At 40.7% G+C, this 17,385-nt stretch overlaps 1 protein-coding gene across 1 annotated transcript; it reads right to left on the bottom strand.

Annotated features, from left to right (window-relative positions):
* Positions 1-5,976: 5,976 nt before the first annotated feature.
* On the bottom strand, positions 5,977-16,529 carry dap (death-associated protein). The gene is made up of 4 exons (XM_079576443.1): positions 16,327-16,529; positions 15,433-15,535; positions 9,741-9,783; positions 5,977-6,717 (listed from the first exon to the last, which is right to left on the bottom strand). Exons 1-4 carry the CDS (start codon positions 16,379-16,381, stop codon positions 6,598-6,600), a joined length of 321 nt encoding a protein of 106 aa, XP_079432569.1. The 5' UTR covers positions 16,382-16,529; the 3' UTR covers positions 5,977-6,597.
* Positions 16,530-17,385: the final 856 nt, after the last annotated feature.

Genomic DNA, 17,385 nt, shown 5'->3' with positions numbered 1-17,385 from the left:
TATTTTGATTTGCCTGTTACACTTCAAGGCGGCTATTTAAAACACAGACCAAAGTTACAAAGCATTATTTGAAATGTTCATATAATTGACAGAAACGTTAACATTACCGAAAGTCACTAGCTATATGTTAAAAATGCACATTTATAAACATATTATCTGTGATCTTGCTACTTCCCAGTTGTCACTACCATCCTCAGTATAGTATTAATTTGTGTATAATTATCCTTGTTTCTTTTTTTCAATGTACAATGTTTAGGAGTCGGTTATCACCAATGCCATTTACAATAACCTGAACTACTGAGCAATCAACATGGTGGCTGTTATTAATTGCCTTAAGTATTATCAGAGAGAACAGTAGCATTGACCACCCTTTTTAGCCAATACATTATAGTTTGGGGTCAGATATTCTCAGAAGTGATCTAAGGTGTCAGTTTGCAGCCAGATCAAAAAGCCAGACGAGCTGCCCATGGCCCCCAGGCCTCAGCTTGCGCCCTCTGAATTGTAAAATGTCCAATGGGAACCCTGGGACACAAGGAAGACATGCAAACTCCCCTCAGACAATCCCTTTGGACCATTAATCTCACTAATCATGACAAGTTCAAGGGGCTTAATGTAAATTTGCGGAGAGCACATGGAGACTTGGCCGATGTGACAGTCCACTCATTATAGAGCAAGAGGTCAGCTCCCTGATTAAACATTAGAATGGAGAAAGTAATGGAGTTTCAAAGCTCGGAGTTTGAATACAGTCAGCGCTATAACATCAGGGGGATTCTGAGAGCACAATTTCACGCTCCTAAGTCTTTGTGGCCATAGCAGCTCAAGTGCTATCCGCGAGCGGGTGTCTAATATACATGATGATGAGTTGGTAAAGGGGTTAGAGGGGCACAGTCGCTCCAAATCGTTTCTTTAAATTAACTCCATTGGCTTCAGAGTGCCAATCTACATAGACACTGCCGAGAGGAAGTCATCTAACGCGACAGAGGGGGACTGAGAAGATGCAGGAGGATTAGCACGTTTGACATTTACAAGGGATTGGACTCAAAATGTCTCTGCATAAATAGAAATGTACAGATCACAGAAAGGATGTGACACGAAACATATCGGACAATTTTGAACAAAAAAGTGCATCTCAGTGCAAGATGTGGTGAAACTCCACTTTGTAATTGGTCTAGGTTTGAAGGTAAACAAAAAACAAACAAAGAAAACACCATATTTACTTTACAGTACACTGTCATAGGAAACCTGTTCAACCTTTGTGACAAGTCATGGCATGTAGTGAAGGCATGGGCAGATTTTATTTGAAACTCCCAGTGCATGACGGTGACAGTGAGGCCTGGATAGATCAGTTCATATTTAGGTCATGGTTGTAGTAGAAACATCTGTTGGCTCAGATTGTAACCTGAGATTATGTGCCCCTGCAGGCTTGCTCAGCGATTTCCCCTCTCCCCTCCTCCTCCTCCTCCTCCTCCTCCTCCTCCTCCTCCTCCTCCTCCTCCTCCTCCTCCTCTTCCTCCTCTTCCCTCTCTCTCCCCCAAAGCTAAATCCCACAGATAGACTCAAAGTATCATCTTCTACGGGACGCTGTTTACTGACGGCGCATGAGCTGTTATGTCATTTTGGTGGGGTATTATTTGGGATTTGCACTGACCTCTTTAGAGAATGGTCACTGTCAAATTGGGGGGAAGCCACATCTGAGGCCATCTGCTGGTGGGCTTTAGTGCAGCAGGCAAGACATTGGGAAAAAAACAAATTACACTGGGCTATCCATCCAGTTTAATTTGGATGGCATCTTCCTATTAAACAGCTTGCCCAATTCTTAAGGCTTAGTTAGCGTATGAAACCAAATGATCAATGTTACCTCTGCACGAACAGATGGAAAAAAGCTTTGTCGAGGAAAACTCCTAGATGCTATGAAACTTTTTCATAACCTTTTAATAATATAGTGTATTCTGAATCTCCACAAGTGAATAGACCTGCCCTGTACTGTTTTCTTCACCTGTTTTTCACAACATTCACTCAGTTCCAAAAAGAAACGTTTGATGGTCCGTGAAGCCAACATGCCACACTAACTTTATTACTCGATCCAACTTAACTAGCATCTCTTGCCTGTAAATAATTAGATTCCCACCCTGTTTGCTTTGTAATTGAATAAACTCTATACAGTAGCTGCTCATTTGCACAGAACCAGTTGAAGCCAGTCCTAATTTACCTCACACCACATGGCAAGCAGCTGGCCATGTATACTCAGGGCTAATATAATTAAGTGCCTAAAATGCTACTGACATCTCGGTAAAGTGCTCTAAACTATAAAATGGACATTTATTATATTTGACAAGGATTTCAGAAGGCATAAGAACCACTCTGGAACATCGGGAATTGTGAGCATTTTTGCATCTAAAGAATGCGAAGGTCTACCAGCTGGAGTATTCTTTTTACAGGAAACATAACTATTATTAGACCAATGGTATATTATGTGGTTTAGTGGGTAGTCTGTACTTTCCCACAATAATATTTCACTGGAACATCTCTAGCTTTGATTACAGCACACATTCGTTTGGATAAGTGCCTGATGTGTCACAAGATTTATTTCTGTCCTCTGCTGCACTAATTTTTCAAAAAGAGCTTGAATAGATGATGCTGGAGTGTGACCACTGTGCAAAGCCTTCTTCACCACATCCTGAAGATTCTCAATGGGGTTGAGGTCTGCACTCTGTGGTGACCAATCCATGTGTGGGAAAAAAAAAAAAAGATCCACCCCTCTTAGACAACATGAGCACCATTGTCACCCTGGAAAAGTTTTTTTTTTCTTTCTTTAAAGGGACAAGTTGGTCATTTTTATGCTTACTACTGCCACCTCAGGTCTTACGCGTAACTGCAAGTTCTATATTAAGCTACTGTGTGACGGCAATTTAGACCCGAATTAACAACTTTCTGAGTGGCAGTTGTGGTGAACAGGTCTGGGCTCATTCTACATATTAGGACATTGCTGGAACATGTAGGGGGAGGAAAATACATAATTTTAACATCTTTAAACTAGTCCTTTTAAGTGTAAAAAACTTACCTCATGGACATATTTCTTGAAATGTGTTGTTTTTTCAAGAAAACTTTACTTATTCCTAGATTAGGGCAGGGCGATATGGCTTAATCACGATATAACAAATAAATATCACGATAACGATATATTTGACGATATAATTGACAACGGACAAAATACATGAAAATCCCAGCATTACACCTATTGGGGAGATTCATTCAACGCTAATGTCCTCGCAAATATGATATGATACCGGTATAATGATATGCGGTACACTATGGCCAGCCCCGACCCCAGATCTTTTTTGTCTTTTTTGGCCAGTAAGCGTAACATTGCAAAACAACCTGTGAAGCACCGATTGCAATCTTTCTGGTTCATAAGTTACTGTTCCAAGCTAAAAGGGGAAACAAATCTCATAGTTAAAGCGATGTCTTCTTGCCGTCTTTGGCTTTACTCCGGCTTCATTGGTCTAACAGGAGCTGACAGAACACCTGGCTGCAGATGCGGTGCAAAGATGGATTACATGCGGTAGCACCTGGCTTGCGGTTGCGTGTGTGTTTGTGAAGGAAGGAAAACAGTGGACAGGCTCCTGGAAAGATGAGTGTGCTCTATTTGAAAACACCACCTGAGCCCTAATCCCTCCGAGCACGGCTAATTCTCCACGGCACCCTCAAAATAAGATGTTCAAGAGTTACAAGGTGTGCAAGAGTTACACGGCGTGACCTCTTCAAGGACGCGGCACGACTTTGTTACCTATTCCCACTTGTCACATGCGTTAAGTTAGAAACAGCATTTGAATAGGCTACTCATACTTTTTCTTGTGGGTATAGCAGAGTTGTCTTGCAGCAACTCACCTGAAGCTCTTTGACTTTGAAATAAAAATGTGTATTAAATAGGAATGGTACGGTTTGTCCACACCCAGTCTAATCTAATAAAGCTTGTATAATGCACTAATTGGTCATGTTGGAGGGATGTGGTTTGTGGTTTAAAAGCATACTATAACCACAAATGAACTTTGATTGCCTTAAGCTGCATATGAGAACACAAGCCCAAGTTATATTATGCCTGAACATGATGTACTTCATTTGAAATCTAAGAACAATCCGAGTCCAGGCACAAATAGGAGTTGATTGGGGACAAGCGATGGGATTGTGAAAATAGTCAAGCTCCTTTATGTTAATCTCCAAACTGGTTTTATTCATAGGATCTGGCAACCCTAAGTGGGAGGCTCATTCTGCTTTCAGATCTTTAGAACCAAAACTGGTGTCAACATAAACACTTTATACATTGTAGAAAACAATACAAGATTTGAATTTGTTTACCGCATATGTGTCTCGTTTATGAAATATTTACAAATGATCTCACATCCAGTCATTAAAGGAATAGGCCACCATTTTTGTCTACTGAGATATGTTCTTTCTTGAGCTTAGACGGGTTGATGCGTACCTGTCTGGTCTTTACGTGTGCGCTCAGTCACACAAAAAGACCAAAGATGTTGTTAGCACATAGCCTCTCCTCCTCTCCTCTATGGGGCGATACTGCGGTGAAGTTAGAAGCGACCAAGCTCTTCCACATTTCCCTTATTTAAATACAGGGTTACGTGAGTAGTTACACGCTGTTACAAACAGTTACAATATAGTACTTCTTTTTATACGCTTAGAAAATTGACATGTTTAATTTTGTTTAACTATATTTGGATCGTGTAACCGCTCACGTAACTGCATTTAAACAGGGGAAACGTGGAAGAGTTTGGTCGCTTCTAACTTCACCCCCATTTGGCCCCATAGAGGAGAGGCTAAATGCTAACAACATGTTTGGTCTTTTTGCGTGACTGAGCACACGCATTAAGACCAGACAGGTACGTATCAACTCGTCTAAGCTCAGGTTAGCAGTCTCAGCATGGAAACAACGTGGCCTATTCCTTTAACCCAGCCAAGTGACGTTATTGATCATTTCCATGTTCAAATCAACAAGCCTAATTCGACTTTTTTAAGAACTGCTTTCAAGTTTAATTCACAGAAAAAAAGCAAGACATCTGTGGTGGTCAATTTGTTAGTTTAAAGGATGGTCTCAGACGGCCAATCTTGAGTTTGTCCTGATGAAGACCTGTGAGCTGCAGCGTGTTGGCTTTTTAATCCAGTTAGATATGTAAAACCTATTCCTACCTTTTTGAGTGCCACAGTTTTTCGCCTTTTCACCTGTCTAGACTTGCGCTGAAGAGCACCAAAAGGATATTGTTTTAAACAAACTTCAGACAAAGACTTTATATCCAAGCAGCACTCCTACAAATCAAGTTCTGACAGTCAAAGTCTTTATTCAACTATTTGACAACCACACCTAATACCACTCACAACTTATAGATTTGTACAATTTGAACATTTTACTCAAGCAAAAGAAAAAAAAGCAAGAACAAAAATAAAGCTTTTTTTAAGACTTAAATTAACATCGGAAATCACTCCTTCTTGGCAATATATATATTCTTTACGGAACCTGGTCATTAGTTTTGAAACAAGTGACACTTTATGGTAAAGCATACTAATGAGAAATTATAATAAGGTGTCTGCCAATGTGTGATTGTAGAATAAACAAAATCCAATTCAGATCAATGTGATATGTCTAGAAATGTACACAATGGTAAGGTGGAAATAATAACTGATGTGTTACCTTCGAAGTATTGAGCTGCCACTGAACTGACATGTTTGAAATAGGTTTTAATGTAATGTATGCTATTAACGTAAAGAAAATCCTTCAATGATTTAGAGGCAAGCACTGTGATATTTGAGGCAAGGACTAGACAGCAAATGTCGCCCAAAGATATGCCAAAAGCCTGTTAGCCATCCATTTTGTAGGTAAAGTTAGCTGCCCAATTGTTTGCTGAATCTAAGATATGTTGATATTTCATCTATTGAGTTTGTAGCTGATAGTTTTCTTGTTACTGAACTACTCTAGTTACTGAAATCTTTTGGTCGGATTAGAAGCGTGTCAAAGTCGTCAAAACTAGAACCAATAAGGGAAAACAGCGTATATAGCTATGGTCCATGCTGTATTAGTGCAATATGGCAATACAACGCTATCATGTTTCTTGCATCTCTATTGGTCATTTAACATTATTTGGGCTCATGCTTTGAGGTCATTAGTTGCAAAAGGGATTAGATTCCATGTCATCTGTGATTGGTTGGTTGCCGTGTTGTGGTATTGGTTTGCACGCAATGGAAGCTCCCCATCAGACTCAGATCCAATTCACTTTAAGGTACAGCAATACAATGTTATGCTTCGTTGTCTATGTAAACCACATTAAGACATTTAGACAACTCTCAAGGACACAAAAGTGCAGATGTAAATAGTGCAGTAACACGTAGCAGCACTGATGTAAACTGACTTCTATATAGTGACCATACACTGGCGATAAGATACTTGTTGGTTACACAGTCAAGCGATAATTACTCGATTAATTGGCAAAGATCTGAGCCTGGTGGAGGACGTGTACACTTGTGTGTTCGGTTGCAGAAGGCTGGCTGGTGGAGTTAGCGTAGCTGCGGCAGCTGGTCCCGGGGGGTAAGGGTTCACTTGCGGGGCTGGTGGATGTGCTGGTTGATGTGCTGAGCGGGTGGCAGCTTGGAGACTCCCGGCTGGGGCTTCTGGTGGGCCACCTGGGCCGCTGCAGGTGTGAAGTCCTTATCTCCCTGAGCAGAGACACACCACATTAGGAGGGATTGGCACAAGAAGGGATTGGAGCTAAAAAGCTAAAAGAAGTTAATGCAGGTTTATACCACAGGTCCAGGAGTCTATCCGAGTGGTGAAACTCATAGCATTTAATTTAGCAGTAATGATTAAACCAGCGTACTGTTTTTGACACTTTCTTATAATAATACTACCATCCAAGTTGTATTTCCCTTAAAAGGTGCATTATGCAACGTTTTAAGTGGGAAAAAAGTTGATATTTGTGCATATTTTTTGTTAGTTTGGTTTACAGCCCCCAAGGGGAAATTCGTTTTCACAGTAGTACAGGCAGGAAAGCACCAGGACACACACAACTACACATTACAAACAGACAACATATACTGGACATTATGACAACATTGATGACAAAAATACAGATGTCACTGTCGGAGTGTTAATTACGACTTGTTAAGTGTGTTGATGGCTATAGGGATTAGACTGTTTTGAAAACGTGTCCTGTTGTATCTGAGTAACCTGTATCTACGACTGGAGGGTAACAGTGGAGAGTAAAACAGTGGCGCAGTGGGTGGGTGTTGTCCTTTGTTATTGCACGTGCAATGTGTGTTATGACCTTAGTGTTTAACTGTGTGAGGTTGGGAGTGGGTAAACCAATGATTTTGGCTGCTATGGTGGTTATTTTGGAGAACATGTTCCGATTCTTGAGTGTAAGCAGGGAGAACAGTACAGTAGCAAAGGCTGGATGATGTTTTGGTACAGTATTAACAGATGTGATGAGACATGAAGTCCTTTAAGTTTATCTTTAGGTCAAATACCTAAAGATAAATTTAGGTATTTGAGCTAAAGGTCAAACACAAGGCAAACAAAGTATTTGACCTTTCGATCTCGGTGGCCTCTATCATGCTCCAGGAACAATTGCCATGTAGGTTTTCAGGGTAGAGGGTCCGTCAGCAGTGAAAACCTTCCAAACTATTGACAATGGAGCGTCCTAGAGACCACCGTGATGGAAATGGAAAGTAAAGGTGACTCATACAGCCGCTGGGTCACTACAAGGTCAAATAGGCACAACATTTATCCACTTAAAAAGTTGCATAATGCACCTTTAAAGGGCCAGGAGAGCCAATCATAGAGTGCAGTGATTGAAGAGTAGTTAAGTATACAAACTGACATGGGTCAAAATAAAGACAACCTTTTAAAACCACATATACTAAAGATAAAGATATTGTCAAGCTACTTTCGGGCTACAGTCAGACCATTTAGGAACTTCAACATAGTGTTAAAAACAGGACATGTTTTGTTCCACAGTAAAATACTTAATACCAAAAAAGAATACCAAAATGACTAAAACTGTTTACATTAGATGGTTGCCAGTGTTTGCATGTAAAGCCATCTATCTATATTTTTCTCCTGCATGACCTGATTTAAACCCACTACCTCTGATGACTCCAACAACAATATTAAGATCCCTGAAGTGCGAACGTATATAAAGAGTAATCTGCGATGCATGCTCCAGCTCATCTGTTGTGCAAACGCAATCTGCCTTTCCAAGAAATGCTATGTTCATAAACAACCCTGCTCCTAATCGGATCTAAGCAATTCGCAAACCAATAAAGAGTATTTTGATCATTTTAATTACCGGCTTATGATGCTCTGATGAATTCTTTTGTGTTTTCTTTCTGACATAATAAATGTGTGGCTTCCTTGCCATTGGTCTTGCTTTACAATTATGGAGTAAATAGCTTTGCTTTATGGCGGACTCCCTGATGGCAAACTATTCATTTCTCCAGCTGTGGCGGTATGTAGCTTATCTGATTTTGAATACAAAAGCAGTATGTCTTAATGTTTTCTACTTCCCGTCGATTCACAATGGATAAAGTTATATAAACCAAGTTAGTCATTGCACGAGCCCCTCCCCCTGTTGATTTAATGTAATCCTCTGCCTTTGCATATGGCCTTCTTTTCCTTCCACTATCTAATACGTAATGTAGACAAATTTGCAGTATTTAAACGGAATTTTGCAAGGAAATTAAAAACAAAATGCAAAAACAAAAAGAGAACACAAATTAACAGCAATACAATGTACCAACGAATATGAATAAAGGTTTACAAATTGTTAAAAACGATACCTGATATCCCTCCTTCACGAGTCTCAAAATTGAGTGCAGTCACGAATAATACAAAATGAGAAATCTGCCCTGTCCCTGATCTTCCCAAACAAACAACAAAAAGTAGCATTTCCACTATAAAAACCCAGGTTGAGGGTAAAGTGCCACAGGGGAGAAGTGTTTCACTTAGCTCCTAAAAGCCTGTTCAGGGCTTTATGCAGCGCTAGCCTCTGGGTTTGATGGCACTGATGGCGCCGGAGGGGAAGGCTAGGATTGGGGATAAATGGGCTGCCTGCCACCTCGCTGATATCAGGGTAATCTTCCGCAAACAAGCCGCCTGGCCCCCACACACAAGAACGCAGACAAAAAAAAATAAGGCTCAGTCAGAACACGAGCATCCAGGAAATCAAGGACACTTTTTCCCCACATGTGCACGGTTTGTCCACGTTCACACTGCATCTGAAAGAGCGAGGCCAACAAACAGGACTATTCACAGATGTTGACCCACTTCTCAGAGCCAGGTCAAGGTTGTTTAAGCCTTTTACTCTCAGCCTTAAAACACCACAACAAGAGCACCAAAAGACACCAAAATTGCACCTTTTATTTCTTCTTCTTCTTAACAGTAAAACGCAGCCTGTCATCTTGTGTTCTCAATGCAGAGTGGAAGATTGAGAGCAGCACTTTCCACATTTTCCCCTACATTGTTTTGTTGACAATGAGGGGGATTTTGAAGATGCAGAAGGATTCTGCTGCATTGAAGAATAGTTCAGATTGAAGTGTACCTCTTTAGTTGCTGCATTCGGGCTTTAGAGTTTATGGAAATAGCATTAAAACTAAAGCGTGTTTTGCCATTCCACACTAGGATGAATTTCATGGCTGTCTGAGTGCTCAGGTGGCATTATTCTGTACGAGTGCGTGCATACCTTTGTAATCACTCCAGACACAATGACAGGGGCCTTTGGTGGGCTGAAAGGAGAGAGAAGACATAATGTTAGTCACTGAATTAAAGCAGCTTTGCAGTTTGCTGGCGTGTATAAATTGTTGCTTGTGTGCTGGCAAAATGCATCCAAAGTTGTCAAAACACAAAATCCACACAGGCCTAAACTCTCTGGAGGTGCCCGCTCACACAAACTGGATGGGCCTGCCAGCCGCTTAAATAGCTCCCATTCATCCTGACCAAGTGCTGGTATGCTCTACGCTTTAGCAAGGAGAGCATACAGTGAGTGGAGAGAGGGGAGCACAGTCAAATGAGTATCAAGGAGGCAATGAAGGAAGAGAAAACTGGAATAGGATGAAGGCTGGAGAGTTATTTGGGGTGGTAGGAGGCAGTGAAATCCCCTTGAAAACAGTTTCAGAGGAGAGCTGGCTAATGCTCACTCAGACACTATAGGGCAGGGATGGACGCAAAGAACTTAATATTCCATGTGCACCGTGAACTGAATCTTTATTACATGGCCAAACTCATCGGAAAAATAGCAATGCGATATTTTCCGTCAATCAGAAACAGAGCAAAAGGAAATAGTATGAGTATAGTATGAGTACGCGATGACGAAGAGGAACGCTCGACCTGAGGTATGTATCGACCTTGACATGACAAACGAGCAGCGTCCAATTTCATGGCAGCATCACCCCCGGCAACGAGCACACCGTTGTTGTGGACACCTTTGAAACTCCACTCAAAGTCATTAGCTACAGCGGCGAGCATGTCCAATGTATAGCAGAAAGCATTAACTGCATGTGTAAATGTAATGAAGACGTGGGATGGGCGCTGTGAGACGGAAAGTAAATGGTTGAAGTGGATTATAAATTATACAAAACATCTGGTCCTTACTTTGAACAGTTTACGGTGTAAGGGAAACTTTTTAATCATGGCTAATTTAATTATGCTGTGGATATAAAGACATCTGGCTAACTTCGGTCCAGCCAATCAATAGGTAGACACAAAAATGTTCCAAGCATAAAACTAACTAATAGGCTGCCTGTCTGTGTTTCATTTGCATATTTAGCATTAAAGCTTTACAATTCCCATATTTCCCCATTTTTCAGTATTTGGGACTGGTATAGCGTGTATTGCCATATAAAAACTTGTAGATGGTTGGAAATGCTTGGTTCATTCGGAATTAACTCAAAATCGGAGTATTAATTTTCCTCAATTTATCCTCTATTCTATATCACGGACCGGGCAATGAATTAAATGTACCTCAGACCAAACACTTTCATGAATATTCAAACACATAATGGTGACACACGTATTCCAAACCCATTCAATTTCTCTCTAAGAAAATGCATTTTTTTCTATTTTCATATTTATCCACTTTGTAGGATATCAGTGTAGAATCTTCCACTTCTACATCAAAATAGAAATTAATAAAAGAGCTCTGAAAGCTGCACCCACTGTCATGTTGATTTTAAACGCTGTGATGAAGTTGTGAAACTCTTCTGAATCGCGGCTGTCAAAGGGAACAGCAGGGGCCCGGAGGTGGGGGTGAGGTGAACACACACGCAGCTGGATATGAACGTGAGGGGGCAGAGGCAGGTTTCCAACTCATGCTGCGTTATCACCCGTCTCCATTGTATTATAGAGTAATAGTTCCACCATACTGTCTATAGGCTACACTGTATAAAGAAAACAAAAATATAGTAAAACAGTGGGATAGGAGAAAGATTGTAATATTCCAATGAATTTTTCTACATTCATTTGATTTAAACTAAATAGGTAAGCAATTTGTCTTTTCAGCAAATCACTTTAAATAAGGGATTAGCAAGATTTCTCTTTTATGGGATTGCCTATGATGTGGACCTGAACACTGTGAGATGTCCGCAGACACAGCCAGCTAAGCAGACAAAGCTTTGTGATTCGCTTTGGTTCAATGCCATGCACTGGGAGGGTTCATAGACAGCATCAACCTGCAGGGGGCAGTATAGAGCCATAATGAATCTACAGTGGGACTTTCTTTGTTCGTTGAGAATATAGTTACTGAAGACACAAAAAAAGAAAAGGTTGGACTAAAGTGGTGCTAAGATGCATATGGTAAAGCAGCGTAAACTTACATCACATAAAGGTTGAAGATGTTACTTTATATAATGCATAATTCACTGTATTCCAGTCACAACTCATTCGAAGTATGGCTGCCATCACCCCACCCATATCTCTCTCTTTCTGTTTGAGCTTCACAAGAGCAGGAAGTTTGTGCCGTGGGCGAGGTGCGGGTTGCTATAGAAACTGATGCCTGTTGCCTGCTGCGTGATATTAGGGGAAAAAAATGCAATATCAAATTATTATGTAAAGGATATTGCAATAATGAGATCTTGAGAATCCTTTAATACACTTTCTACATAGTGTAAAAATAACAAAAAAATGAAAAGTAAATCCACAGCTAAATAAGGATTCTGGCTTCAATACAGTTTCATTGATACAGTGGCTGACGCCGCAAGTCTCCCCAAGATTCATGACCCGAGTGAGGTTTGTGCACAAAAGATAAAATACAAAATCAATGGTGAATGTAATAAAAATATAAAAAAACGAGAAATCTTTTGATTGCATTCTGAAGCCCTCCTGTGCCGCTCTCCTCCTCACTCCCCTTGACTTCACCACAGACTGTGCCCAGTGCATTTCACCACAGGTCCATGCACTCTCCGTGTCCAGGGTGCAGTCAAGTGGATACACAGCAACAGCAGCTTTTTGGACAGCACCCATAAAGGACAAAGGGTGACAAAGCAAGCACTAAAAGTACTGAACTCAGGGTGACCTTGACATCTTGAAAGATTTTTTTTTAGAAGAACTTTCTTTTGTTTGCTTTCGCTTCATGAAAAAATGGTGAAAAGAGAGAGAGAGTCTTGCACTTACAGTATTTTAATTTGAAACAGAATCAATGTTCTGGATTGCGTATCAAAACAAATAGTAACACATTTCGTAATTCAACAATGACACTCATTCGGCTTGTTGTGTTACCAAGCTGTTGTAATGTTGTAACATCGTGCTCAATCCTGGACTAGAACGTTTTGACTCCATTTTCACCACAGCAAACACCTTTTTGTGTTTTGCTTGTAGGCTATATTCCAGCAAACGGCATGCCTTTCTTTGTTCCCCTTGCCTAAAAGATATTGCACAGTATTGTACATCTAACTAAAGCTATTGTGATAGAAACACTGCCTTGTGCCACTGTTCATTGTACTCCTAATGCATCCTGAAACACTCGCTGGACAGCTAGTGGTCATGCATGCTTTGCGGGTCACTAGCCCCCCCCCCCCCTCACTTTCTCTACTTGTTGCTTTCTTATCATCGTCTCAAAACAGCCTCTGGAGGTGTCCATACGTTCCTAATCCCCTCTGTTCTAGTAACCTATCTGTTTCGCTCTCGGCCCGCGCCCTGTCCGTCCATCTCTGGGTAGATTGGGTGCGGCAGGTGCTCCCCTGACTAAAACGCTTCACTGGCTGCTACTAATGTGAAATTTACCCAGTGGCCACCTGCTCGGCGTCCGTCAGCGTGACACAGACAGGGGCCGTTTGTGTGAATGAATGAATAAGAGAAATTACAGATGGAAGACGGTTACTCAGCAGCTCTTGCTTTTTGCTGCTTACAAAAGGTTCTGTTTTTTGTTTATAGAAAAATACAGACAGCCTATAGGTTACTAAGCGTTATTGTCGCATATGAAATGTAGCCTACTTGGAATAAAGTTATAGCAGCGGTTTACTTACCTATAATGTCTAATGTTCAAAAAAGTACTAGTAAGAGTCTATGGTTTGATTTGTCAGCACCGAAAACCAAGCATTAGGTAAATTGACGGCCATTTTGTTCTACTTTTAGTTACAATGATTACATGCTAGCAGAAGCACAAGCCAGGTTTTCCCTTCACGGGCACTAACTGGAGATCTGGATGTTGTCGAGGAGAAAAAGCAAACTCAAACACAAATGGGTCTCGTGCCAGTTGGCAAGTCCATCCAACTAGTAAAGCACACATTCCCAATTCCAGAAAATGAGGAACTAATCTTCTGAGTAATCTTTGACATTATATCAAAAATAGAGCTAGATTGGACTGATTGTGAAGGATTAAGATATATTTATCAGCTAAGTATAGCAATGCAGATGCGGGTAGATTCGCAATGCGTAATTACCAATCATGATTCAGTTCACAGTGCACTTTATAAACCAGTCATTCGAGAGGAGCCTGAAATATGAACTGCTAAACAATACTCCTCATGCATTTCAGAACATTTCAATATGTTTTATAGGAGGCTTAAACACAACAGGACCCAGAGACATTATTATTTTGTTGTTTTTGATTTGACTGAGATTAATCTTACAGCTTTAGTAAGAAAATGTACAAACTTCTGCAATTTACACATACAGAGCAAATGTAAATGCATTCGTCGCATTGACAAACAGAATTATTTCTGCTCAAATGACTGACTGACTGCACACACAGGGGAGGAAACACGCACGTGCTATGAGCGTAGTGAAAGATGATAATTTCAAGCGCGCACAAGCTTGAATAAAGAACATGCACGGAAGAATTCTTGACAGTTGGCAGTGTTCTTGAACCTTGCTCGCCGCTGTGCACTGCTGTCAGCTCGCATTTATCACCGTTCATTAAGACACGCACACATGAACTGATAGCCTGTGTGAAAACGGCACCTGTACCAATATGCGCACACAGCTGATGGCCCTTCATGAATATTGAGTAGACATACGGCGGGCAGGTATGAAAAGACACACACAATGATGACATGAACATGCAACAACTAGCTACATCTCAAGTGGAACGACCTTATATTTGAAGAGAAAAGCATCTTGTTAGTTGTTAGGTCATGAAGAAAATGCAGCTACTGTATTTACAGACTGAAGCAAATGCACAACACAAAGGCAGCGTGTGGAAGGGCTGTGCATGTTAACAGCGACTGCCAGGAAAATCACCCCTTCTTTTTATAGACCAAACATTACATAAAGAATCCTATAACTGAACGGTATTGCATTATTTATGGTCATGCTTTAGACCATACTTTACCTTATTGGTGTAGTGTATCAATGACACACATCGTTTAGTTTAACATGAATGAATTGTTCAATGCCTTATCATACCACCAACATAACAAAAAATATAATCTATCGTCAGTTTGGAGTGAACTCTTCGATCTTAAAGGCCCTGTACATGATTTGCTGTCATCCTTCCGCATTTCCCCCATTGTGGGACTATAAAGTTCTTGTTTTTGTTTTTTAACATTATACTGTTAATGAATAATGGTTGGAGGAAAAGGAATGTTATTAGTGAACGCACATGCTGCTTGTTGTTTACATTATTGTGACAGAACTGCTCTGCTTCGCTCCTTGAAAATTGCTTAGATATATTCCTTGAGAAGAATTGGGATCCTATGAATGCTTTAGAAATGAGTTTGGACAGCACTTTACTCAAATCTTAAAATATATGTATATATGACAATAACAATAATCATGCAAAGTGCCTCTAATTTCGATTTTACATTCAAAATATCACTGAACTTGTGTTTCAGACCTATTGATTTGTTATGCTTCGAATAACATTTTTGCTATATGTTTGTGGTATTTTGGTCCTCGGTTAATGGACTCTCTCACAAATGGCATATTTTGGAGTGCCTTACCTGCTGCTCTCATACTCCTCTTCTTCTTCCTCTTTCTGAACAGGCGGTTCTGGGGCTGGAGTAGGCTGGTGTTTCTGTACTATCCTCATACCCCCGGCTTTCACTGTCACACAAGGGGAATGAAAAGAAATTATGTAAAATGTGAGGTAAAAAAAACCCCTCAAGAACCACATAACTAGACAGGCATAATGTTTGTGGATATATTTATTTTGTTTGTGAAATATAACTTTTTTTATTGCTTGCTTTAGGTTCAGTTTAGTACCAAGGACCAACTGCTCAACCTGACAGGAGTTGTAAAGTTGATTATTAGGTTTTGTGGGGCCCTACAGTGTAAACAGGTGTTGTGTCCCAGTGCCATTGGGCAAGAGACTGTGAACTTAACCACACAGGACAGACAGAGCCCCGGTGACCTCGACCCAGCTTGTGAAAGTCCTCCCACTACTGACAGGTTGTGCATGCATTATCGTTGTATGCAATCAGGACAGCAGCTCCTTATCTTAGGTGCTATCATTGACTAGAGCAGCAAAGGCCCAGTGCCCTGCTGCCAACGCTACCCCTCCTCTCCCCCTCTCCTCCACGTACACCCATTTCCTTTTGCTTACGTCCGCACAATCCGAACTCTTGACCTCCACGTCAACAATCCGCAGCAAACGTTAATCGAAACATGGAAACGGTAGCTAATGAACGAGCTGAGCTTCATGCTCAGATTTAATGGAGCAGCTACAATAAGGAAGTAACAAAAATGGAGCGATTTGTGGCCGCCTCCAAAGAATTTCAGTTTGGATTCCAACTTAAAACTGTGCTTAATATGTCTTTATTGCTGTGCTATAAAGCGGACATTAAATAAAGGTCAGGATCATTGAAAAGGTGAGGAAAAACAACAGGACAGCTTACCTGCAGGAAGATGTCCTCCTTTCATTTCCACTTTCTCCTTCGGTGGTGAAGCCATGTCTAATGCAATCTAGAGCCCACCAACAAAAGGGTTATGAGCGTTCACTGGCGAGTAAAGGCGTTTTTCTGTCTCAAATTGTGGACAACACTTCAGTCTGGATCGTCAACGTGGCTTTTTCCTGAGTATTGTTTGGGAAGCGTGCGTAATGACGCAACGTGCCCAGTGTGGAGCGTTGGAGCGTGGTGGCGCGATGACGTCACACGTAAAAAAACAACAGGGGATGTGTTATTTTTTTGGTAGAAATGTGATATACATCCGTAACTATACAGAGACCTACACTATATATACATATAAGTAAATAGATAAAAACTCAATGCTTATTCCAATAGCCTACAAACATGTCACATTTACTTGGCACCAATTTAATGTAGCCTAATATTTCCATCCAGTGCCAGTGCACTCATCTCATTATGTTTTCCTTTTTTTTAGTTAGTATGCTTATTTATTTATTTAGAAATTACATAAATGTTCAACTTTAAAAAATAAAGTTGATTATTAGGTTTTGTGGGGCCCTACAGTGTAAACAACAACCACATATAAACCACTATGCGGTTTATTGTGATGAATATTGTGGTGTGGAATGCCAACTCGACTGTGAGAACACATTTTCCTAATGGGATAATACATTTCTATCTATCTGTATTTCGATGTAAACGTACAGGAGATGCTTTAGGTTATGTGTATGGTTATGTATTGGCCATACCGCCTTTGCTCTCGTCTGCCTGATCCTGTCAGATCTCGGGAGCTAAGCAGGTAAGGTTTGGTTGGAGAGACTGTTTGGGAACAACAGGAAGCCTGGGTGAATGTAGTGTGTGAATGGGTTGTGGTGGTTGGAGGGGCCGATGGTGCAGATTGGCAGCCTCACTTCTGTCAGCTGTGGCTACAATAGTAACTTACCACCACAAGTATGGAGTGAATGAATAATGCAATGTAAAGTGTTTTTGAATGTCCAGAAAAGCGCTATATTAAAAAAAAAGCCTATACTTGGCAAATACTTTGTT

The sequence above is a fragment of the Gobius niger genome, assembly GCF_951799975.1.
Source record: "Gobius niger genome assembly, chromosome: 18".
Taxonomy (NCBI): Eukaryota; Metazoa; Chordata; class Actinopteri; order Gobiiformes; family Gobiidae; genus Gobius; species Gobius niger.
Note: the sequence above shows the minus strand (reverse complement) of the source record. Positions and strands in the feature narration are given on the sequence as shown.

Bases quoted from the DNA above. Each gene is read 5' to 3' on its own strand.
- dap (XM_079576443.1), bottom strand. From the start codon at position 16,381: ATGGCTTCACCACCGAAGGAGAAAGTGGAAATGAAAGGAGGACATCTT. The intron at 9,784-15,432 runs GTAAGGCACTCC...CTCTCCTTTCAG, and splicing joins GAGGAGTATGAGAGCAGCAG to CCCACCAAAGGCCCCTGTCA. The intron at 6,718-9,740 runs GTATGCACGCAC...GTCTCTGCTCAG, and splicing joins TGTCTGGAGTGATTACAAAG to GGAGATAAGGACTTCACACC.